Source organism: Lagenorhynchus albirostris, chromosome 20 (assembly GCF_949774975.1).
Source record: "Lagenorhynchus albirostris chromosome 20, mLagAlb1.1, whole genome shotgun sequence".
Taxonomy (NCBI): Eukaryota; Metazoa; Chordata; class Mammalia; order Artiodactyla; family Delphinidae; genus Lagenorhynchus; species Lagenorhynchus albirostris.
This window is the reverse complement of record NC_083114.1, coordinates 47,515,487-47,541,837: the sequence shown is the minus strand read 5'-3', so window position 1 is coordinate 47,541,837 and position 26,351 is coordinate 47,515,487. Positions and strand designations below refer to the sequence as shown.

Below are 26,351 nucleotides of genomic sequence, written 5' to 3'. Positions count from 1 at the left end.
GGCACAACCAAATAAAATGACTTTTGGACTCTCTATGTCAACTATGACTTGCTTCCTGAGAGAAGGTGGCTAAGAGCCTCTCAGCGGTCAGGATCTTCAGGGAAGGGCTGGTTTCCCGGGAGCCTGCACCCTATGGCGGGAGACGCCACTCTGGGGGCACCTCTGTGGGGCAGGGACACCCACTTACTTTCTCAGACGCGGTCGCAATTCTTGTTCCCTGCAGGTTGAGAGCAATGCAGCTCAAGACGCCCTCATGGGCAGGAATGTCCACTGGCGGCTTCTCGGTGCTGGCCAGGTCCACAAGCTGCACGTGGCCCGTGTGCGTGCCCGGGAAGGCCAGGAGTGAGTTGTTACTATTGGGGCACAGGACACAGAGGCCTAAACAGAGACAAGGAAATGCGTCAAGGACTCAGGACCGTCTCAAAGCTTCTGCTTTTCCACAACCATACCTGCTCCCTGCCCTCCAGGTCCCATGAAAAAGTAAGAATAATTCACAGAATCTTTTCCCTGTGAAGAGCAGCAGAGGGCCAAGCAAAGCTCCCTCCCATGAGATGGCTTCACAATTGGAAACATTTGCTGAACTTATTACTGAATAAACTTTATCAAATGTCTGTCTTTTGGGGTGTCAGCCACGAGAATGCAAAATTGTAAAATCTAAAAATGAATCCTTAAAAAATAAATAAAATAAAATAAAATAAAAATGAATCCACTAACAGTAACATAAAAAAACCAAAACTGAAGAATAAATTTAACGACAGATGTAAAAGACACTATAACACATTGCAAAGGAAAACCAAAGACGTGGTGGGTGGAGAGCTGTCCTGTGACCACAGCTTGGAACCTACCTTCACCCACCTACAGAGTAAGTGCAATCACAGTTAAAATCTCTGCAGGCTTTTTTTTTAAGAAACAGACAACCTGTCACTAAGTTATAAGCAAAGTAAAAGGTCCTAGAATAGCCCCCCAATTTCTTATAAAATAGGAACAACATTAGAGGACTTATACTACCTAATTTCAAGAATTATCTTGAAGTTCCAGGGACTTCCCTGGTGGTGCAGTAGTTAAGAATCCATCTGCCAATGCAGGGGACACGGGTTCGATCCCTGGTCCAGGAAGATCCCACATGCCGCGGAGCAACTAAGCCTGTGCACCACAACTACTGAGCCTGCACTCTAGAGCCTGCGAGCCACAACTACTGAGCCCACATGCTACAACTACTGAAGCCTGCGCGCCTAGAGCCCGTGCTCCGTTACAGAAGAAGCCACCGCAGTGAGAAGCTCATGCACCGTAACGAAGAGTAGCCCCCACTTGACGCAACTAGAGAAAGCCCGTGCGCAGCAATGAAGACCCAACGCAGCCAAAACTAAATAAATATATACATACATAAAAAAAGAATTATCTTGAAGTTCCAGAAATCAAGGTCATCTGATATTGGCATAAGGAGAGAAACACAGACCACTGGAGCAGAATAAAGAGTCCAGAAGAATCTTACACTTATTTGATTTAAAAAAAAAAAAGTATCAAGGTAATTCAATGCAGAAAAAATAGTCTTTTAAACAAATGGTAAATGGACTTCTCTAAGCAAAAAAGAAAAGGCCACAAGCAGAAACATGAAAACTGTTAAAAGAGAAAAGCTCATTGGTTAAAGTAAATATAGAGTAAAAGTAGTAATATCAACCACACACAAAGCTAGTGGGAAGGTTAAAAGACAAAGGTAGTGGGCTTCCCTGGTGGTGTGGTGGTTGGGAGTCCACCTGCCGATGCGGGGGACAAGGGTTCGTGCCCCGGTCCAGGAAGAACCCACATGCCATGGAGTGGCTGGGCCCGTGAGCCATGGCCAATAAGCCTGCGCGTCTGGAGCCTGTGCTCCGCAACGGGAGAGGCCGCAACAGCGAGAGGCCCGCGTACCGCAAAAAAAAAAAAAAAAAAAAGACAAAGGTAGTAAAATCATCTACATCCACAATAAGTAAAGGATACACAAAGCAAATAGATATAAAACATAATGTCAAAAACAGATCGTGGGGAGAGGGGAGTAAAATGTAGGGTTGTTAAAATGCATTTGAAATTAAGAGACCAGGCCATTTAAAATAATCACATGTATATATACAGATTGCTATATGTAAACCTCATAGTAACCACAAACCAAAAATCTATAATAGATACACACACAAAAGAGAAAGGAATCCAAACATAACACTAAAGACAGTCATAAAATCACAAGGGAAGGGATTTTCCTGGTAGCACGGTGGTTAAGAATCCATCTGCCAATGCAGGGGATACAGGTTTGATCCCTGCTCCGGGAAGATCCCACATGCCGTGGAGCAAAACTAAGCCCATGCACCACAACTACTGAGCTTGCATGCCACAACTACTGAAGCCTGCGTGCCTAGAGCCTGTGCTCTGCAATGAGAAGCCCACGCACCGCAATAAAGGGTAGCCCTGCTCGCCACAACTAGATAAAGCCCATGCACAGCAGTGAAGACCCAATGCAGCCCAAAAAAAAAAAAAAAAAAAATCACAAGGGACGAGAACAAAAGAAAAAGGAACAAAAAAGACCTACAAAAACAACCCAAAACAATTCATGGCAATAAGTACGTACCTATCAATAATTACTTTAAATGTAAATAGACTAAATGCTCCAATCAAAACACAGAGAGTGGATATATACACAATGAAATACTACTCAGCCATAAAAAAGGAATGACATCTTGCCATCTGCAGCAACATGGATGACCTAGAGGGTATTTTGCTAAGTGAAATAAGTCAGACAGAGAAAGACAGATAATGTACGTTACCACTTATATATGGAATCTAAAAAATAATTACAATATGACCCAGCAATTGCACTCCAAGAGAAATGAAAAAATACATCCACAAAAAGACCTGCATGTAAACATGTACAGCAGCTTCTATTTATAACAGCCAAAAATCTGGTATGGATCAACAGCTGTGGTATATCTATATGATGGTATATTACTCAGTAATAAAAAGGAGCAAAATAATAGCACACTCACAAAAACATGGAGGAATCTAAAAAATATTAAGCTAAGAGAAAGACACCAAACACATCTGAAAAGGCAAAACCTGAAGGTCAGGCGGGGAAGGGCACAGCCTGGGGAAACTCCTGGGTGACGGGATTGTTCTGCCCTGACTGTGGTGGCAGCTACACAACTGTTTACAATGACTAAAGTTTAACAAATGATACACTTAAAATGAGTTTTATGTAAATTATACCTCAATAAAGCTAGAAGAAAAAACTCCAAAATTTTAAAAGCAAAGTTAACATGATAAAATGAGTAACAAAGCCACACATAATCCACCAGCCAGAAGAAAAAGGGAAGGAAATGTCTCAGAACTTAATAAAAACATGGATTCCAGGGCTCACCATAGAGCTCCTGAATGGCTGACAGTGAAAAATCCCAAGAGGGACTCCGATGATTCTGGTAAGAGGCAGGATCTTAGAACCACAGCGAGGAAGCGGGGCTGTGACCGCGGGAAGGTTCAGGGGAGAAGGTAGGGACCGAGGTGGGGAGCTTGCATCTCCCAGACCCTTCCCCAGAGCCCCAGATGCCTCAGGACCCACCACTAGGGTGACACCACTCCAAGACCACCTGGAGGAGAGGCACCCAGCATGGGTCTGCGTCCCGCCTGGATCAGACCCAGGAAGCCAGTTTCCACCATCCATCCTCCTCTGGATTCTTACCTTTCGGGTTATAGCAGGTTTCAAAGACGTGCAACTGATGAGGATTGTGTGTGAATGTAAACACCTTGATCATAGAGTCCAAAACAACCACAATTCTGGAAAGAAAAAAACACCATCAGAATTTCTCTCCCCCAAAGTGAAACTCAAACATTTTGTGATTTTTGTTCTTATCATCTGGAAACAGAAACACCGCAAAGAGCAAATACAAGAGGGTCATTCCTGGGATTTCCCTGGTGGTGGCTAAGGCTCCACGCTCCCAATGCAGGGGGCCTGGGTTCAATCCCTGGTCAGGAAACTAGATCCCACATGATGCAACTAGGAGTTCGCATGCTGCAACTGAAGATCCCGCATGCGACCCAGCACAGCCAAATTAATTAATTAATTATTAAAAAAGAGGGTCATTCCTGAACCCAGGCACTGGGCAGCAAGGTCTGTGGAGCAGGTTGGCAGGGAGCCCCTGGGCACGAGGCTGGCACTAGGAATGAGCGCCTCTCACCCGGCTGGAGGAAAGTATAGCCCAAGGGTTGGGAGGGCATTGTCATCAAATATTCTGTCTAGAGTAAGAACCAAGTAGGACACAAAGGCAGAAATTCTATCTTAACACACTTTTAGACACGTCTTGACAATCCAGAAATGTAAGAAAGTGTAATATCCTTGATTTGGCTCCAGGATTTGCATTACTACGAGCCCCTAAATGCTGACATTCCTGGAAGAAACAAGTCTACCTATGAGTGCAGGGATGACAGACCCCTATTCACACTTGTCTGGTTCAGCATCTGTCCTCCCACAGCCAAGTATAACATGTAAATCACACCACAGCCGAGCATAACATGTAAATCACACCAAAATCCAAAGTGATGAAGCTTTGCTCTACCTCCATCAACATACTAGGAAAAACTCCTGTGTTCTCCTAAACCCCAGGAAGGCAACAGCCGAGAGAGAGAGACCTGCTACTTTCAACAGGTGAGATTCAATGACACCTTCTCTGTGAGGAGTTCCTGAATTTTCCTTTACTTTCAGATTGAAACATTTACGAGGCAGCATTTGGACCAGTGTGGGCTAAGAGGGAGGCAATGCAAGGTTCAAAACTCGAGTCCTCAGTCTGTACCTGTCAGGTGGGACGGCTCCCCTAAAGGACTGAGAGCTGGGGGGGCAGGGCTGGCCGGGGGCCAGGTCCATGGAGGTGCACTTCACCCACGCCCACCAACCACTCACCTGTAAGTGATCCTGGGAGGCAAATAAAACTCACTGCCTTCCTTATGTCCTTGGGTCATAAACTACAGTCTCACGTTTTTATACATCGTTTTCCTGAACACTTCCTTCAATATAAAATGATTTCAGCCATCTTCAGAGAAAGTGACTGTTCCACCTCTAAAAATGAGACACCAAACCTACCTATCTCGCCGTAATTTGGCAGCCTTGACTTCGGTAGAAAATTCTATTTCAATCACAGTCTTCTTCTTCAGGTCATCCCAGATCATCACTGAAACAGGAAAGAATGTAAGAACATGGTAATGAACAGGCCAGGGGCTGGCTTGCTAAGGCCACTCCTGAAGGGGTCCTCACATCACAAACACCTGACTGGGAGCTGGTGGGGGGTGAGGGGACACGAGGCTCTCCCACTGGCAGGACGGTCCCGCCCCCAGGTCTCAGACCCGCCCCCCGCCCCCCCCCCCCCGCCTCCTGGTCTCAGACCCGCCCCCCCCCCCTGTTCAGCAACCACACACCTGCGCACACCTCAGGCAGCCAGTCTCTGCCTCTCTACCCACACAGGCATGCACACAGACATTCAAGCACACTTGAACCTCCTCTCTGCCAAACCTTGCCTAGTTTTTAGGCAAACTTCTCTCCACCTCTCTTTCCTTGGTTCTACTAGACTGAGCCAAAAAGCAAGCCCAGCCACAGGTACCAAGTGCTACAGATAAACCTGGATTAAGAAAAGAAAGGGTCCGGCTGTGCTAGGAGGTCACGCAGGCTGGAGGCAACATGCCAACTGCCAAGCAACTAGCCGACACTGGCTACAAGACCTCCTCCGCCTCCACGATGCCCCTCACTGCTTACGGCGGCTACCTCTGCAGTGCCCGAGCCTATCACTTTCCAGCGGCGCAGCTCCCAGCGCCAGGCTGCAGAGAACAGAAGACCTCGGGAGTCCTGTAGAGCTGGGGGGCTTTTTTCCTTGAGCAGAGAGACCTGAGGCATGCTGTGGAAAGACCTCACCTGCTATCATTTCTGAACCAAGAGTATCAGGGCCTTAATGGTTTTCGAACTCTGCTGGGAAAAAGTGTCCACGTTTTCTCTGGTACAGTCAGTTTGGAGAGGCTACTGAATTGTAACAGGAATGGGAGGGTGAGGCACACGTACAGACATTAAATATTTTACCACGTCAAAAAAAAAAAGAAAAGATGGGCTTCCCTGGTGGCGCAGTGGTTGAGAGTCCGCCTGCCGATGCAGGGGACACGGGTTCGTGCCCCGTTCCGGGAGGATCCCACATGCCGTGGAGCGGCTGGGCCCGTGAGCCATGGCCGCTGGGCCTGCGCATCCGGAGCCTGTGCTCCTCAACAGGAGAGGCCAAAACAGTGAGAGGCCCACTTACCGCAAAAAAAAAAAAAGAAAGGGTTGTTTCATGGGGAAATCAGACACATAAAAACCAGGGCCAGCAAGGTCTGTGGAGCAGGTTGGCAGGGAGCCCCTGGGCACGAGGCTGGCACTAGGAATGAGCGCCTCTCACCCGGCTGGAGGAAAGTATAGGGCAGTCTTCAGCCCTGACTGTTCTCACTCTGCTTCAAGCTCTGGAATATCTTCTGCTCACACTACAATCTTCCGTCAGGATGGATTAGCATCCATAACAATCCTTAGTTGTCCCAAGGGCTGAGACAACTTACAGACAACCCTGGAGGATGAGGAGCGTGTGTCCAGACCTCTTTTCCACTTGAAAAGCTGGGTACAAAGCGTGTGGGGTGAGGGAAATAAGCTCCCTAAACAGTCAGGTTACGGCTGACTGAGAATGGAAGGAAAGAATGTTTCCCCTAAAGGTCCCAACACCATGACCAACAATAGCCCGGTGGAATTCAGGGGTAAGTTTTGCCATAAGGGGTAAGTATCCTAAGTTTCAAATCAAGAGAGAACTGAATACCAGCCTACCAGAACTTCCAAAATTATCAAGTAACATAAGAGGTATTTACTATCGAAGAGGTTATAATTTATAACCACTCAAAACTGAAGCGGAGAATAGTGCTCTTCTTGCTCCTTCAAACACCATCTTTGAAAACTTCTCCCATCGGCTCTTCCTTAAAGGGCACCAACATGTCAGTGAGTAGACAGTTACCTTACTGAAAATAGTATCTTCCCCAAACCAGATGTTCACGACCTTCTGGGCAAAGGACACTCTACTCTTGAACACGAAAGCATCAGTGAACTTCCTCTGGCCCTGCAACCTAACACCAGAAAGCCTACAACTCAACACAAACGCAAACTGGCCCAAACCGGCCCAAACCAGACAGAAGCCAACAGATGCGGATGTCAAGGGTGTCACAAATACGGGTGAACTCCATTTTCAGAAACATCTGGAAACAGTGTGATGAAGCCCCAGAGGCAGCAGCACAAATTCTCATTCACAAAAGCAAAGTGACCAGACACGATGCCTTCGGTAGTGAGAAAAATCCATGGCCTCTGAGGGCTGTGAGCTGCCTTACTGCAGGAAACCAAAAATTTTAAATGTACTGGGCGGGATTCTGTGTGTCTGTCTCCTGATACAGTTCCTAATAGCAAAAAATATATTTCAAAATTCTGGACTTCCTCCTAAATGGAAAGGGCCTCTCTGCTTCCTGAACAGCACCCTGTCAGGACCCAGTGGGTGACGGTGACAAACCAGTCTCCTCCAGTCCTGTTTTATTCTGTTTTCACAAACCAAAGACACTAGATTCTTTACACTGTAACACCATGCATCTTAATTGATAATTATTAAAATATTAAGCAGTAATTTTGACATTGAAAAAATGTATTTTTAATCTTACAAAAGTTTAAACAGACTAAGTTCTTTTTTAAAAATTGCCCTTAGCACACTACAAAAAGCTTAAATTTTACTCAAAATGTTCAGTTAGAAAATTTCTTTCTTCTAAAAAATTTTTTCCTTCTGCAAAATTTCTGAGACTTTCACTTCTCGGAATTTTTTACTGAGAATAAGATGTTACAGGTGAAAGAGACCCCAGAGATTATCCGGTCCACTGCTCCCTTGGGGGCGGGGAGCAGTGACACCCCCCAACAGTGCCACAGGTGGGCTAGGCTCCTGACTCCTCACCAATGATCAGTGAAATTATTCATATGGCAAAGACTGATCCAGCGGCAGAATCTCTGCCCATCCCCAAGGAGCCCAAGTAATTCTTCTTCCTTTTTTAAAAATTTATTTATTTATTTATTTATTTTTGGCTGCATTGGGTCTTCATTGCTGCGTGCGGGCTTTCTCTAGTTGCGGCGAGCGAGGGCTACTCTTCGTTGTGGTATGCGGATTTCTCATTGCGATGGCTTCTCTTGTTGTGGAGCACGGGCTCTAGGCATGCAGGCTTCAGTAGTTGTGGCTCACGGGCTCTAGAGTGCAGGCTCAGTAGTTGCGGTGCCCGGGCTTAGCTGCTCCGCGGCATGTGGGATCTTCCCAGACCAAGGCTCGAACCCATGTCCCCTGTATTGGCAGGCGGATTCTTAACCACTGTGCCACCAGGGAAGTCCCTCTCCTTTACTTTCAAAGAGCCACACTCTTTACAATGCCATCTCTTTGAACACAGACACACACACACATACCAGGAACAACACTCCTCAACCCAGAGCCCAGCTGTTGTCTGTTCTCTGTGTTTCTGTGAGTCAGTGGCTCTCTGCAGGAGAAGCAGCCTCCCACACCTGGCTTTAAAAGGAACTCACAGCACAGGACATCAACCGCAGAAGAATATCCAGAACAAAATGGGGCGAAGGCCCCCATCCAGCCAACACAACTGAAAAGTACGTGCTCTATGTCCATGGGGACAAGTGACCCTGGTCACACGTTTCTTTTCCCAGGAGCAGCAGAGAAAAGACACTCTCTTTCTGGATGTTTCTTTCCCAGGGACTAGTCCTTCATGTGTCACAGGGCCACCAGGGAAGATCCAATGCAGCCAGAGACACAAAGATACTCTAAAAAGTTCAAGAAAGGACTACACATGAGGTGCATTATTAAATGCAGGATTACTTTACCTTTGTTCGGAGGGTATTTCGGCTTTTTTCCACCACCAACTAAAGCTAAATAGTTGCAGCGAAATAACATTTCAATATGGCCAACTCCTCCTTCTAGAAATTCTGAAATGATAAAAATAAGTCAGTATGTATATTTTACAATAAAAAAAAAGAAAAAAAGTAAAAACGTAACAGTCAGAATTTGATTTTTAATCAGCAATTTGTATCTGCCATCAGAAATGAGAATAGTGACCGGCTAGGAAAATAATTAGCTTCAGACCCCTCAGCATCCTGTCATCATGAACTATATTTTCATGTGTAAACACTAAGAGCCTAAGAAGCCAATGTAGCAAAATGTATGAAATATCTGAGTTCGTATTTTAAGGTGCAGCAAAATTTGTAAGCTCTGAGAAAGTATGCTGTGATGCAAAAGCTGGAATTCCTTTTCACCACTTTAAACACCTCTTCCACTGGAAGTCCGAAATGCTCAAAAATGTTCACAAATTATGTGAAGATGAACATGTCCAGCAGATTTTCAGCTGTGCTCCACGACAGAAGGAAGCCCAACACGCTCTCTCAGGGGAGCAACAGGAAACCCCAGGAGGAGTGTGGGGCTCAGGAAAGCACACTGCACTCTGAATGGTTCCCGTCGCAGCAGGGCCACCCCACCCCATCTCCCCAGCTTCCACTCTGGTCTGTTGTGACCATGAGCTCCTGGGACAGTGAGGGGCAAGCCAGGAAACAAAACCTCTGAAAATCACAAGTTAGCCCAAAAATTGACTCCTACCTGTCCAGTCAGAGCCACCCAAGATGGACTCAAAGTCCATCAGCTTGCTCAAGGGGAAGTTTCAAATTCAAGGCCTAGCAGAAACCCTAGAAAGGACTCTGTGCTTAACATTATCCACAAGGAACACAGCTCTCCTTATAAACAATTTAATGGTCCTGTGACACACAAGCCACCTCAAGTAATTCTGGCTGTAACAGGATGTGGCCACAGCCCAAACTCAAAGGACTACAATGCTTCAGTCCTTAAACCGCTCTCGGCTCAGTGTGTGGCCTCAGACCCATGACCACGCAGGAATCCTTCACCCCACAATGCAGGACATGCCTCCATCACCACAGGCACCACCTGGTTCCCTGGATGCACTCACTAGGCACAGGGAGATTAGCTGCTGGTTAACCTTCAGCCTCGGCCTTTACACTCTTGAAGAGATTAATGGACTCCAACAGAACAAAGCTGAGCAAAACTTGTAATAACCGGCTATTAAACAAATGCTGAGCACCAGCGGGGGAGAAGACGGTCTCTTCAGCAAACGCTGTTGGGAAAACTAACAAAGAAGAATGAAGTTGACCCTTAACTTGTATCATGTACAAAAGCTAACTCAGGGGACTTCCCTGGTGGTGCTGTGGTTAAGAATCCGCCTGCCAATGGAGAGGACGGATCCCTGGTCCGTCGACGGGTTCGATCCCTGGTCCAGGAAGATCCCACATGCTGTGGAGCAGCTAAGCCCGTGTGCCACAACTACTGAACCTGCGCTCTAGAGCACGCAAGCCACAACTACTGAAGCCCACGTGCTTAGAGCCTATGCTCTGCAATGAGAAGCCACCGCAATAAGAAGCCCACGCACTGCAATGAAGAGTAGCCCCCGCTCACCGCGCACCTAGAGAAAGCCCACACACAGCAATGAAGACCCAACAGAGCCAAAAATAAATAAATTAATTAAATTACTTAATTTTTTAAAAAAGCTAACTCAAAATGGGTTAAAGACCTAAATGTAAGATGATCCAAAACTACAAAACTCCTGGAAGAAAACAAAGGCAAAAAGCTTCATGGCACTGGACTTGGCAATGACTTCTTGGACATGACATCAAAAGCGCAGACAACAGGGGCTTCCCTGGTGGCGCAGTGGTTGAGAGTCCACCTGCCGATGCAGGGGACGCGGGTTCGTACCCTGGTCCGGTAGGATCCCACATGCCGCGGAGCTGCTGGGCCCATGAGCCATGGCCGCTGAGCCTGCGCGTCCGGAGCCTGTACTCCGCAACAGGAGAGGCCACAACAGTGAGAGGCCCGCTCCCCGCCCCCCCAAAAAAAAGCACAGACAACAAAAGCAAAAACAGACTGGGACTTCCCTGGTGGTCCAGTGGTTAACACTCCACGCTCCCAGTGCAGGGGGTCCGGGTTCAATCCCTGGTCAGGGAACTAGATCCTGCATGCTGCAACCAAGAGCCTGCATGCTGCAACTAAATAAAAAATCCTGCATGACACAACTAAAGATCCTGCATGCCGCAACTAAGACCCAGTGCAGGCAAATAAATAAATAAAAAATTTTTTTAAAAAAATGCAAAAACAGACCAATGGGACTACATGAAACTTTAAAACCTTTTGTGCATTAAAGAACTTAAAGTGAAAAGGAAACCTACAAAATGGGAGAAATGTCTGCGAATCATATACCTGATAAGAGGTTAATATCAAAAATATATAAAGAGCTCCTACAACCCTAAAACAATAATAAAACGAAACAAAAAAAAGTCAGATAATTGGATTATAAAAAATGGGCAAAGGACTTGAATAGACATTTCTCCAAAGATGATATATGTGTTCAACACTCATGAAAAGATGCACAACATCACTAAATACAGAAATGCAAGTCAAAACCACAATGAGAACACGGTATATCTTTCCATCTGTTTGTGTCATCTTCAATTTCTTTCATCAGCATGTTAGTTTTTGGAGTACAAGTCACTTGCCTCCTTAGGTAGGTTTATTCCTAGGTATTTTATTATTTTTGATGCAATGGTAAATGGAACTGTTTCCTTAATTTCTCTTTCTGATATTCTGTTGTCAGTGTGTTGTAGATGACACAAACATACGGAAAGATATACAGTGTTCTTGGACTGGAAGAATTAATATTGCTAAAATGACCATACTACCCAAGGCAATCTACAGATTCAATGCAATCCCTATAAAATTACCAATGGCATTTTTCACAGAACTAGAACAAAAAAGTTTTTTAATTTGTATGGAAACACAAAAGACCCCAAATAGCCAAACAATCCTGAGAAAGAAGAACAGAGCTGGAAGAATCACACGTCCTGACTTTGGACTATACTACAAAGCTACAGTAATCAAAACAGTGTGGTACTGGCCCAAAAACAGACACATAGATCAATGGACCAAAACAGAGAGCCCAGAAATAAACACACAAACTATGATCAATTAATCTACGACAAAGGAGGCAAGAATATACAACGGAAAAAAGACAAGTCTCTTCAATAAACAGTGCTGGGAAAACTGGACCGCTACACGTAAAAGAATGAAATTAGAACATTCTCTAACACCATATACAAAAATAAACTCAAAATTGATTAAAAACCTAAATGTAGGACTTCCCTGGTGGTCCAATGGTTAAGACTCCACACTTCCATTGCAGGGCACATGGGTTCGATCCCTGATCAGGGAACTAAGATCCCCCGTGCCACGTGGCGCTGCCAAAAAAACCCAAAACAACAACAATAAACCAAACCAAAAGAAAAAAACGCACCTAAATGTTAGACCAGATACTATAAAACTCCTAGAGGAAAACATAGGCAGAACACTTTTTGACATAAATCACTGCAATATTTTTTTGGATCCATCTCCTAGAGTAATAGAAATAAAAACAAAAACAAATGGGACCTAGTTAAACTTAAAAGCTTTTGCACAGCAAAGGAAACCATAAACAAAACAAAAAGGTGACCTACAGAGTGGGAGAAAATATTTGCAAACGATGTTACCGAGAAGGGCTTAATTTCCAAAATATACAAACAGCTCATACAACTCAGTAACAAAAAAATGCAAACAACCCAATCAAAAGATGGGCAGAAGGCCTAAATAGACATTTCTCCAAAGAAGACATACAGATGGCTAACAGGCACATGAAAAGATCTCAATATCGCTAATTATTAGAGAAATGCAGATCAAAACTACAATGAGGTATCACCTAACACCAGTCAGAATGGCCATCATCAAAAAGTCTACAAATAATAAATGCTGGAGAGGGTGTGGAGAAAAGGGAACCCTCCCACACTGTGGGTGGGAATGCAAATTGGTGCAGCCACTATGGAGAACAATATGGAGGTTCCTTTAAAAACTAAAAATAGAGTTCACCATATTATCCTGCAATCCCACTCCTGGGCATATATCCAGAAAAAGCTCTAATTCAAAAAGATACAATGCACCCCAATGTTCGCAGCAGCATTATTTACAATAACCAAGACATGGAAGCAATGTAAATGTCCATTGACAGATGAAAGGATAAAGAAGATGTGATATATATATATATACATAATGGAATATTACTCAGACTTAAAAAAGAATGAAATAATGCCATTTGCAGCAATATGGAGATAGTATGCAGAGATTATCATACTAAGTGAAGTCAGAAAGAGAAAGACAAATATCATATGGTATCACTTATATGTGGAATCTAAAAAAATGATACAAATGGGACCTCCCTGGTGGTCCAGTGGTTAAGAATCTGTCTTGCAATGCAGGGAACACTGGCTCGATCCCTGGTTGGGGAACTAAGATCCCACATGCCACGGGGCAACTAAGCCCACGTGCCGAAATGAAAGATCCCACGTGCTGCAACTAAGACCCAACGCAGCCAAAATAAATAAATATTGTAAAAATAAAATAATTAAAAACTGATACAAATAAACTTATTTACAAAACAGAAATAGACTCACAGACATACAGAAAACAAACTTACAGTTACCAAAGGGGATCGGGGGAGGGGGGATAAATTAGGAGTTTGGGATTAATATTTACACCCTACTATATATAAAATAGGTAGGACTTCCCTGGTGACGCAGTGGTTGGGAATCCACCTGCCAATGCAGGGGACACAGGTTTGAGCTCTGGCCTGGGAAGATCCTACATGCTGTGGAGCAACTAGGCCCATGCGCCACAACTAATGAGACCATGCTCTAGAGCCTGCAAGCCACAACTATTGAGCCTGTGTGCCACAACTACTGAAGCCTGCGTGCCTAGAGCCCGTGCTCTGCAACAAGAGAAGCCACCGCAATGAGAAGCCCATGCACTACAATGAAGAGTAGCCCCTGTTCGCCGCAACTAGAGAAAGCCTGCGTGCAGCAATGAAGACCTGACACAGCCAAAAATATATAAATAAATTTTAAAAAATAAAATAAAATAAACAAGGATCTGCCACATAGCACAAGGAACTATACTCAGTTATCTTGTAATAACCTATGATGGAAAAGAATCTGAAAAAGAAGATATATGTATGGATAATTGAATCACTTTGCCATACACTAGAAACCAACACAACATTTTAAATCAATTATACTTCAGTTAAAACAACAATACAATGAAATATCCTGCCACAACCATTAAGATGGCCACTATCAAAAAAACAAAAAAAACAAAAAACAACACACAGAAAATAACAAGTGTTGACAAGGATGTAGAGAAATAGGAATCCCTGTGTACTGCTGGTGCAGCTGCTACTGGAGACTGTACGGTGGTTCCTCAAAAATTTAAAAACAGACTACCACATGATCCAGCAATCCCACTTGTTGGTATACATTCAAAAGAACTGAAATCAAGGCTGTGAAGAGATATTTTCACACCCATGTTTACAGCAGCATTATTAACAACAGCCAAGAGGTAGAAGTAACCCAAATGTCTATTAAGGGGTAAACAAAACATGGTCCATCCACATAATGGAATATTACTCAGCTTAAAAAGGAAGGAAATTCCGGAACATGGTACAACACTGGTACAACACAGATGAACCTTGAAGATATTATGTTAAATGAAATAAGTCAGTCACAAAAGGACAAATACTGTATGAGTCTACTTATATGAAGTCCCTGGAGTAGACAAATTCATAGAGACAGAAAGTAGGATGGTGGGGGCTCGGGGAGGGGGAAGGGGAGTCAGTGTCTAATAGGGACAGAGTTTCAGTTTTGCAAGATGAACAGTTCTGGGGGTCTGTTAGGAGTGTAATTATTTCCTCAGTGCAGGTTCACTAAGTTCTAGAATCAAATTTATTTAGAGAAACCTGTGAATTATGCCAAGAGGTAACCAACATATTTTCAAAATACTATCCAACCAAGGGAGAATATTTAATACTAACACAACACTATGCGAGCACTGAGACTTCAAACTTATTAATGTTGGATTTGTTAAAGTCATGAGTTTTCTCAAGTTCTAAAAGCGAGTCACTCCCTTAGCAAGATGTAACCAAGCTAATGGGAGAATGAAGAAATGCCAGGAGGCACAACAGCTTCTGACATGTGACACGGACAGAGAACCGATTGGGTGGGATGGGGAAAAAAACAAAAACTGAAGTACTCCACGTGAAGAAATCACCAAAAATGTGCTTCCCTGGTGGCGCAGTGGTTGAAGAGTCTGCCTGCCGACGCAGGGGACACGGGTTCGTGCCCCGGTCCGGGAGGATACTACGTGCCGCGGAGCGGCTGAGCCCGTGAGCCATGGCCGCTGAGCCTGCGCATCCGGAGCCTGTGCTCCGCAACGGGAGAGGCCACAACAGTGAGAGGCCCACGTACCGCAAAAAAAAGAAAAAAAAAAAAAAGTGTTAAAAGGATATTACATTCTGTTTAAAAGTTTTTAAAAGGTTTTAACTTAAATGGTACAGGCTATGATTTTTCTCTAAGCCTCTTTCTAACAACAACAACAAAAAAAAAACCCCAGTATTATACGAAATCAGATTTTGTGTTACCTTGATGCCTACCTATGGCTGACTCTGATGCAATTAAAAAAAACATCAATGTCAAGATTACAAAGATGTTAATAGTTAAGGATTAAGACAGCAGTTTTGACCACTGTAAACTGCTATGGCCTCTGGCCTTTGGAAAGGAAGAGAAAAGCAGATTTTTCAGCATCAACTGGTGAGGGAGAGAAAGGGGAACGTGAGGCTTTCCTGGGAAGAGCGGAAGCAATCAAAGGCGAGACTCCAAACTCCAGGAGAGTCAGAGGACTTTTAGCGACCCCCACCCAAGGCCACAGCCTCCAACCCAGTGAGCACCTGCCACAGCCCCCAAGGGTGTCTGACCCCCACCTCCTGCAGCTGGAGAGGAGGGGGTCTTCCAAAAGGAAGCCCAAGGTTGCCATTAGAGCCCCCGAGTCCCAGGCCCCAAGGGCTGGTCCTGAAAGATCAACAGGCATCACTCACTGACAGAATAGCAGAGACATGTGCCCAAGGATGCTCGTTAATATCCACATCTCTAAAAGTCCCCAGGCCCAGCAGCTGGCTATGCAGCAGACTAACCTACAGAGAGAGATGGAAGACACAAGACAGGCTCTGGAAACTTCGACTGATGAAAGCTTCAGGCACAAATCAATACCTGACAGGTCCCACTCTTCCTACAGAACCTGCCTCAAAAATAATGAGAAACTGGGGGAAATCCCTGGTGGTCCAGTGGTTAGGACTCCACGCTCTCACTGCCGAGAGCTCGGGTTCGATCCCTCGTCAGGGAACTAAGATCCCACAAGCAGCTTGGCAAAAAAAAAAAAAAAGAAAAGAAACTGAAATAAAATGGGGGAGAAGGACGTCTAAGTGTTGGCTTAACCTCCATTCCGCTGAGAGGCTCTTATACGAAAGGGGAGAACTCAGCCTTCCTGGCATGACGGCAGCCCCCTGCCTTTTCATCTTGCCTCTGCCCTGCAACCCCCAGCTCCTTCTATTTCCGAGGAGTTTTCTTTTAATGGAAATATCTTGTTTCTCATTATACAAATTATATATTATCACTATGAAAATAAAACAACACAGAAAAGCATAAAGTAGAAACAGCTGTAAACGAGATCATGCGTGTAACTTGCACTGAACTCAAACCAATGGCACCATTTGGCACCATCACACTATTTTCCAACTCTTCCTTCTAACTAACAGTGTGTCATGGCTGTACCTCCGTGTCAGGATGTACCACAGCATCTAGCATCTTTTTCCCAATTTTTTCCTTCAGATAAAATCCTTTAAGGCCGATACCGGAGAGGAGAAACCAAGATGGCGGAGTAGAAAGACGTGCTCTCACTCCCTCTTGAGAGAACACCAGAATCACAACTAGCTGCTGAACAGTCATCGACAGGAAGACACTGGAACTCACCAAAAAAGATATCCCACATCCGAAGACAAAGGAGAAGCCACAATGAGACGGTACGGGGGGCGCGATCACAGTAAAATCAAATCCCATAACTGGTGGGTGGGTGACTCACAGATTGGAGAACACTTATACCACAGAAGTCCACCCACTGGAGTGAAGGTTCTGAGCCCCACGTCAGGCTTCCCAACCTGGGGGTCCGGTAATGGGAGGAGGAATTCCTAGAGAATCAGACTTTGAAGCCTAGTGGGAATTGATTGCAGGACTTCAGCAGGACTGGGGGAAACAGAGACTCCGCTCTTGAAGGGCACACACAAAGTAGTGTGTGCATCGGGACCCAGGGGAAGGAGCAGTGACCCCAGGGGAGGCGAACCAGACCTACCTGCTAGTGTTGGAGGGTCTCCTGCAGAGGTGGGGGGGGGGCCTGTGGCTCACCGTGGGGACAAGGACACTGGCAGCAGAAGTTCTGGGAAGTACTCCTTGGCATGAGCCCTGCCCATATTATTCATTACTGCATCCTCAGCCCCCAGTGCAGCACTCAGTGGGCTCAGGAACAAGCAGACTCACCTGCTGCTCCACCTGTCACTCGGCATCCCCTCTAGGCCTCTGTGTCCCCTCTGCTTCCCCACACATGGCTGCCAATGTCACATGTATGAGCACTGGTCACATGGAGGAAAAGGCGGGCGGCACTAAAGACAAGGGGACTCCTCTGGACCCTGCTGCCCGCCCTGAGGACCTTGCAAGTTCATCCAGTGTAGGCTACAAAAGTTCTAGTCAGCTTTGGAATGTGGGAGGGTTGTGTTTCTAAGTGAAGAGTGGAGTTGACTTTTTAGTACTCCTTTTATTTCTATAATCACTTAGATATAATTTTACCCAAAGGCATCACTCTTGACACATCTTTGTTCAAATTATGATTTGAACCTTCCTTCCAGGATATGCTTGGATGTGTATGTGATATACATGAATCGGAGTTCTACACTCTGACCCCACAGCATCCTTGTGAGAACACCACACGGGCTGTGCTCCCAGGGCTCCCACGCCTCCCCCGAGCTGAGCCATGCTGCTCTGTGCATGGGACGCAGGACCTACACCACCTCGGAGGAGAAAGCTGCCTCCACAGGGGTCTTGGGGATGCCCAAGATGGCATCCCAGCACTGCCAGCTCCACCCGATGGTGGGTGTGCCTGCAAGAGGCATTCAGCTCACGGCCAGTCGCGCAGTCCCCTTACTCAGAGCCACGGTCACAGCAGAGACAAGGCCGAGAGCCCAGATCTGGGAATGACCCTACAATGCAGGCACACTTCCTTCCTCGTTTAGGAAAGTAAATCTCAAAGATAAAAAAGGAATAAGGTCAAGTCTTCTGCCTATTTTCTACTGTTGAGTTAATTGCCAGAAATGCAGCAGCAGACAAGGCTGCAACTGCATGTAGGAGAAGTCCTTAAACACATTATTAGTAAGCACCACACAGCCCTGCTGGATCCCTCGCAAATTCAAAATTCACTACAAGCTAAGCTCGGGGATGGCCTGCCCCAGACACAGTGCAGCTGAGCAGGGACAGGGAACAAACACGGCACTGTGACATGACAGCAGCAAACCTTCCTGGCACTTAGGAGGTTTAGACGCTTCTAGTTTAACTTATTTTTATAAGAAATCCTAGATTTACTGTAAACATTTCATTAATTAGGAAGCAGTTTTTAATATGCCTCTAATGATTCAACTTTGAAACTAAAGTCTGTAACTCCGAAGTTAGTAGGTCAATTTAAGTAAAAAGTATCCTGAGGGCTTCCCTGGTGGCGCAGTGGTTGAGAGTCTGCCTGCCGATGCAGGGGACATGGGTTCGTGCCCCGGTCTGGGAAGATCCCACATGCCACGGAGCGGCTGGGCCCGTGAGCCATGGCCGCTGAGCCTGTGCATCCGGAGCCTGTGCTCTGCAATGCGAGAGGCCACAACAGTGAGAGGCCCGCGTACCGAATCCTGAAATTTTCAAGTTAAGCTGTTTCAAAATATTTTGTAACTATTTTTCTGTATAAAACAGAGTTGTCGGGGCATCCCTGGTGGCGCAGTGGTTAAGAATCCGCCTGCCAATGCAGGGGACACGGGGTCGAGCCCTGGTCCAGGAAGATCCCACATACCGCAGAGTAACTAAGCCTGTGCGCCACAACTACTGAGCCTGTGCTCTAAAGCCCGCGAGACACAACTACTGAGCTCACGTGCCACAGCTACTGAAGCCCGTATGCCTAGAGCCCATGCTGCGCAACAAGAGAAGCCACTGCAATGAGAAGCCCGCGCACCGCAACGAAGAGTAGCCCCCGCTCGCCTCAACTAAGAGAAAGCCCACGTGCAGCAACGAAGACCCAATGCAGCCAAAAATAAATAAATAAATAAATTTATTTATTAAAAAAAAAAAAGAGTTGTCTTAATTCACTACCTAACCAAAACAAAACAAATAGAAGTCAGCAGCATAGAAGACTGATAGGAGACTTCCACTGTCGCCTGTAACACTCATTAATCCCAAAGACCCACTCTTTAAGGGTAACACTGCTGCCACCAATGACAAGGGCACAAGCTTACAAAGCACTTTCTGTGTGTACCGCCACTCGTCTGTGTGTCTCACGCATCCTAATTCACCCGTCTTTACAATAACCTTAGGAGGTAGGCAGTTATCATCTTCATTTTTCACACATCAAGAAACTGAGGTCAACAGGTGAGGAACTTGCCCAAGGTTACACAGCAACGTGACAAGGAGCAGAGCAGGACTGGGATCTAAACAGTGTGGGCCCAGGGACTTCCCTGGTGGCGCAGTGGTTAAGAATCCGCCTGCCAATGCAGGGGACACGGGTTCTATCTCTGTTCCAGGAAGATCCCACATGCTGCGGAACAACTAAGCCCGTGCGCCACAACTACTGAGCCTGCGCTCTAGAGCCCCTGAGCCACAACTACTGAGCCCACACGCCACAACTACTGAAGCCCGCGTGCCTAGAGCCCGTGCTCCGCAACAAGAGAAGCCACTGCAATAAGAAGGCCGCGCACCGCAACGAATAGTCCCCGCTCGTCGCAACTAGAGGAAGCCCATGCACAGCAACGAAGACCCAACGCAGCCAAAAATAAATAAATAATAAATTAATAAATAAATAGTGTGGGCCCAGAGTCTGAGCCCTTTACTAACCAGCTACATGGTCTTTCTCTAATAAATAAAAGTTATAGACTTCAGCTTACAAAATAAACTCCTGAATATAAAGCACCACTTATTGTTTTACATACCAAGGTTGTATGGAAGATTTTACTTGACAAAGAGGTTCCACCACCAAAAAAAAAAAAGATTCTGAAAATCCCTGATGTAGGATATTAGTTGTCAAAATGGAAAGGGGCTGATAGGAAAGCTTAAGAATGCAGTGACTTCCTCTTACAGACGAGAAACAGTTCTTGCATCAGAAAATATAACTTGCACATTGAATAAAAACCACAACCACAACTGCAGGAAGGAAAAGGATGTTTCTCATTGTTTACGATTTATCTGAGATTTGTTCATCCGTTGGCAGATAAGGACCAGGAGACACTAAAAGCTTAAGAAAAATACATAGGAGAAGAAGAAAATGGGATGATTCTACCTGTAAATTACACATTTTTCCTGTCAAATGGGAAAAGGACCACCATTATTTTATTTTACCAACAGAATTCCTAATTCCAGCTTTTGAAAACTTTTATTCCATGAAAACATAATTTAAGACACTGAAATAAGTAAACAGAAGCAACTATATTGCTACAATAGTATTTTCTAAGTGTGGGTCATTTTAAGAGTCAAAGTCCCACGTGCTGTAACTAAAGTCCTCACTTGAGCTCCCTACAGCTTCACACTTCAACAGGAAGAGTGAAGTGGCCAGCACAACCGCACCTGGTTCTCTCAGCAGGGCTAGCAGGTACTGGATTCACCAGAGTACCCAGAGTCGCCAACACCGGCTGAATCACCACTGCACCCGGCCCACAGGGCCCAGCACTCATAGAAGCTCAACGGAAGAAAGAGGACAGCTGCATCCAAGCTGACAGGGCCACGAACCCTGTTCACTTCTCAAAACCAGCTCCCCTCTAATCTGCAAGATAAAATCTAGACTCTACGGGCTAGAAAAGGGCAGAAACCAAGAAATGTCAGTTACTCTTACCTTGTTTCTCTTTTTCCTTTAGTGGATCGGTGTTATAGACTCGGAATCCATTTTCCATCCCACACGCAAAGCACCCTAAAGTGTGAGACAGACAAATTAATCACCTCACTGGGGTCTCAGCTGAGGACCCCAGGCCTGGACCGTCACAAGCAAGGGGTCCAGAGACAGTGACCTCTCCCAGGAACTCTTGTGGATGCTCAGACCACACGAACGTGGTCTGCAAGTGTCACTACGACTCTCCTCATGAACTGTTATCAGAAGATTTGCACGTCACTCCACTGCCCCCCTCAGGGCCCTTCTGGCATCCCGTGGACCAGGCTCACTTAACTCCAGCACGAGGGGTTCACCGGCTACTGCACCAGCCACTCTGCCACTGAGCACTTCCCTCAACTCCTGCCTCTAATGCTCACCACTGGCCTCCCCGTTCCCAACACACCTCTCGAGGACTGTATCAGCCACCAAGTCCTACAGAGGCAATGACAAACAAGAAAGTCCATGAGGACAGCCACAAAGCAGGCAACCCCAGCAGGTATGGACACGCCCAGTTGGGGAAGGGGGGGAAGGGCTGGTGTGGATGGTCTTCTAGAAGGCAGCTTGAGGTCTCCATGACCTCACTCCCACTTGGAACTAATCCTAACTCCCTAAACCTCTGTCATGGTCACCATCCCCAAGTCACACACCAGATTGTTAATGGTCCAATTAAAGGCACTGTTATGAACTGAATGAAGCACTCAAGTTTCAAGACGATCCTGTGACCTGGACTTCACTTGCCTAAGTGTGACCAAGACCACATTAATCTCCTTCAACACCACCATGCAGGCTCATATGAAGCTTGTGGCCAGAAGGAGAAACACCAAACCCTCCGCTTCTTTTTCCAAGACAAGCTGCAGAGCCTGGACCCTCACTGCGACCGCACTACTGGCCTGAATGCGAAAGCCACCCTCAGGGTCTCTTCCCCTGCTTTTGATCTGCGTTCCAGCGTTGGGAAGACATTATTCTATCCTATCTGCCACCCCTGCCCCCAACATGGAAAGCATGCTTCTATTTTTTGTCCAGGTTACTTATAAAACTGCAAGGACCATGACAGCCTCCTCAGGAGTTGGAGACTGTTCTGCAGTCAACTCTCAGGCACTTTATCTGGGCCTGGAGCCTGACACTCACGCTAAAGTACAGCGTTACTTATTATCTCTAACTTATTCTGGGTTGTAACTCCCTCTTTGTGTTATTGTAATCATGTAATCTGGACAGGGGAACCAGAGCTTGGCTTTCTGGAAAATATGAAAATACATAAGTTGAAACTTTTCCCTTTCTTTCTCAACTATTACACCTTCCACAAGTTTTAAGCCTGCACCTATCTTATTTGTCTTTGCCAGAACACATATATTTCTGACCAGACTTGTATAAAATAAACAACCAATCCCTACAAATCCACAAGAAAAAGGCAGACAACCCAAGAGAAAAATGAGCAAAATATTTGGACATTTCACAAAAGAGAATATCCAAGTGGTCAATAAACACACAGAATCAGGGAAATGTAAATACAATCTCACATATACCGCAATGAGATCTACTAAACATCCACCAAAAGGGCCAAAATAATGGAAAATACACCAAATGTAAGGAGTGTGTAGAACTCGCATGGGAACTCTCAGAACTGCTGTTGGAGGGCAAACCAGGACAATCACTGCAGAAAACTGTTTGCACGACTACCGCTGTCAATTCTACTCCTAGGTATACAAGCCTCGCAGAAATGACAACATACATTCACCAAAAGACAGGTATCAGAATGCACACAGCAGCACCACTATGCTCATAATGGCCCCAAACTGGGAATCTACCCAAAGACCTACGAATGGTTCAATGGATAAATGAACTGTGATATATTCACACAAAGAAACATCACACCAATGAGACTGATCTACAATTATACTCAACAGTATGGAAAAAAAAAATCTCACAAACATGATACTGAATAAAAAAGCCAGAAACAAAATACAATACGGATAGGCAAAACTAATCTATGTCATTGGAAGTCGAATGGGGGAGTGGCTGGAAGGAGCACAGGGTGGCCAGGTGTTTGGTTTCTTAACCTGAGTGCTGTGGAAGGTGTCTTCAGTTTGGAAAATTCACCAAGCAGAATACTTAGGATACGAGCACTTTTCTGTAAGAATAGTGTGCTTCAATTAAAAGCTAAAAGAAAAGGTACTACAAATACCACAAGACTGGAAACCACTCACTAAGGAGGCTAGGCATTATCCTTGCTATTTTTTGGGTAGAGGAAATAATTAACGTATTTTACTTGGCTATCATACAAAAGTTGGCATTAATCTTCTCATTCTTGCTATCTTAACAAAACTTTTCCCCACACAGAAGTGTTCAAGCCAACAGCTGGTGACCAAGCACAGTGCAGAGGAAGCCGACTGGCAACAGGGCATCAGAATCACTGAAGGGCGTTCTTCTACGCATGAGCCATGTGCAGTCCACATGCAAGTGCTCTGAGCCCACACTCCAGAACCACAGCAGAGTGAGCCAGCGAAGTCAGCCTGTCGCCTCAGTCTCGGTGGAGGCAGGACAAGCTAGTCTACAGAGAAGGTGTGTGTACTCAAACCCTGTGTTTCCCACGGGAAGAGAAAGAAAAACGGCAGCCAGATTATAGAAATGTACATATCCACACCTCAGAATCTTGAAAACTGTAATGCAAGTTATCTTTGGGAGAAGACAAAAGTTTAAACAATTTAAAATTATAAGCAGATGTTTCTAAAGTTGCAATGCGAGTGCTAAAAAAGCTGAGTAAAAATTAAAAATCAGTATAAAAACAAAATATAATGAACTCAACAATATGGCATAAATTTACATTATAGGAAATTAGGCTAAGGGTAAGCAGAAGCTTAAGTATAAAAGTATATTTTTTTCCAGCAACACTGTAAGCTTTACTTGTAATTTATTACAATGAAATGAAATGGTTTTACAAAAGTGAGAGTGTATTTTTCAGATAACTGAAATATATCCATCTAAAAGCCAGTGCTGTATTTTCTAAATAATCTTTGATGAAACCTTTATAAAAAAACATTATAAACTTCACTGGTTTCTAAAATAATCAGCATCATCGTGAGCCTCAATTACTATACTGAAACTTAGTACAAAGATGCCTCATCTGGCACTAAGGCAGGTGTAGAAGATCTTGCCTTTAAAGGGCCTCAGTCAGTAAGCTTTTTGCTTCTGTGTTTGCTTTTCAGGGCTGCCTCTCCCCTCCCCTACTATCAGCCAGTCACCTCTTTCCATTGAAAACACATTTCTTAAGGAGTTGTAACACGGTTAACTCTTTAAAGAGTTCTCAATTATTATCAGAACCTACTGAAAAACCTACTGGCCCTCCTATGGAAATCAAAACCCCAAATGTTCTGCCACATACTGCTGGATGCCCAACATGTGGCCCCAAAAGGGCACCCCAACGTGGGGCCACACCACCTGCGGTCCCCAGCCCAGCCGCCCCCATCCCACGTTCTTCCCCACGTCCACCTCCACCCCTCCAAGAACACTTCCTGCCCTCAAGGGCTCCTCCCCGAAGGAAAACCCCTGCCTCGCCTCGGTTCCCAGACACACTTAACTCTCCCGGGGCCCCACAGTCAGGACCTTGGAGCCATAACCCCACAAGCCCAAGTGCCCACGCACTGACACAGCGGGGCCACCTCCGCCCAGCCTATTTAACTCTACACCAAACAAGCTCCACAGATACGGGTCCTGCAGTTCCCGCTTCTGGATTCTCTTCAAGCCGGCTTCCAAAGCGAACACTCGGAACCGACGCGGGTCCCCCTCCCCGGGTGAGAGTGGGGCGCAGCCCCCCAGCCCGCCGGACTCGGAAACGCGAAAAATGCCATTTCCCCAAAGCCGTGCTGGACGATCCGGTTTCCACCCAACGAAAGAATAAACTGTGAGTCCGGCGATTTTTTTCCTACGAAAATCAACAGAAAAGACGAGGACCTTCGCGGACGAGGTCCTGAGCCTGGGTCACCTCAGCGCGACCCCGTCCCGGCCGCTGGGGACCCTAACGCGACAGGAAAGAACCGACGCCGCCCGGAAAATCCCGTCACCGTCCGACCGGGGTGAGGAGTGGGCGTCGGGGCGGTGGGCGAGCGGCTGGGAGGTGGGGCGGCCGGGGGGGAGGGGAGGGACGCCGGGCGAAGGACAGGGAACGCCGTGGGGAGGGGAACAGGCGCCCGGGGAGGAGGGGACGAGCGGCCTGGACGCGGTACGGACGCTGCCGCAGGGCGCCGAGGGCGGGACCCCGCTCGAAGGGGCAGCGGCGTCGGGAGGGCCGGGGCAGTCGACGGGCTTCCCTCACCGTGGTCCTGGTTGAAGCCGGCGTAGAGCAGCCCGTTGCCGTGCGGGTTGCAGGGCAGGAGGTTCATGGCGCAGCGGGGTCCACCGCGCCTCAGCGCCGCATGCCGCTCGGGGAGGCAGGCCGCCGGGGTCCCTCTGGCCAGCTCCGAGGCCGCCGCGGCCGGAAGCGAAAGGCCCACCGCCTGCGCGCGCAGCCAGAGAGCCGCGGAGCGCCGAGCACATCCACCCGGGGCCTGCCGGGCGGGGAAGGAGCTCCGAGAGCGTCACGTCTATGGGGGGCGGGGCCTGCCCGAAGAGGGCTGGTCTGGTCGGTTCGGGAGCGGGGCCTGGTCTGAGGGGAGGGGCCGCATCTGTGGAGGGCGCATCTGGGGGCGGGAACCACCTGTCCCAGGCGGGAGGAGACCCCCAGTGCCAACGAGCCCTCCAGGGGGCGGCGATTCAAAGGGACAGCCCAGGGACTTCCCTGGTGGCGCAGTGGTTGGGAATCCGCCTGCCAATGCAGGGGACACGGGTGCCAGCCCTGGTCCGGGAGGATCCCACATGCCGCGGAGCAACTAAGCCCGTGTGCCACAACTACTGAGCCTGCGCTCTAGAGCCCGTGAGCCACAACTAGGGAAGCCCACGCGCCTAGAGTCCGTGCTTAGCAACAAGAGAAGCCACCGTAATGAAAAGCCTGCGCACGGCAATGAAGAGTAGCCCCCGCTCACTACAACTGGAGAAAGCCCAAGCGCAGCAACAAGGACCCAACGCAGCCAAAAATAAATGAGTAAATAAATAAATTAAAAAACAAAACAGTGACAGCCTTGCCCCGTGACCCTCAGGAGCACG

The 26,351-nt window shown here is 46.5% G+C and overlaps 1 protein-coding gene across 5 annotated transcripts in view; it reads right to left on the bottom strand.

Moving 5' to 3' along the window:
• Window positions 1–25,709, bottom strand: part of WDR45B (WD repeat domain 45B) — a 31,916-nt gene extending 6,207 nt beyond the window's left edge. For 4 of the 5 annotated variants that reach the window (XM_060134083.1, XM_060134084.1, XM_060134087.1 and 1 more), the window contains exons 1-6: window positions 25,525–25,709; window positions 21,183–21,257; window positions 8,924–9,025; window positions 5,099–5,186; window positions 3,704–3,798; window positions 188–378 (exon numbers count right to left, since the gene is read on the bottom strand). In XM_060134083.1, coding sequence (XP_059990066.1) covers window positions 188–378; window positions 3,704–3,798; window positions 5,099–5,186; window positions 8,924–9,025; window positions 21,183–21,257; window positions 25,525–25,591 — 618 coding nt within the window. In that variant the 5' untranslated portion in view covers window positions 25,592–25,709. The remainder of the gene's footprint in view (window positions 1–187; window positions 379–3,703; window positions 3,799–5,098; window positions 5,187–8,923; window positions 9,026–21,182; window positions 21,258–25,524) is intronic. The other variant, XM_060134085.1, reaches the window with a different exon arrangement.
• Between the last annotated feature and the right edge of the window lie 642 nt (window positions 25,710–26,351).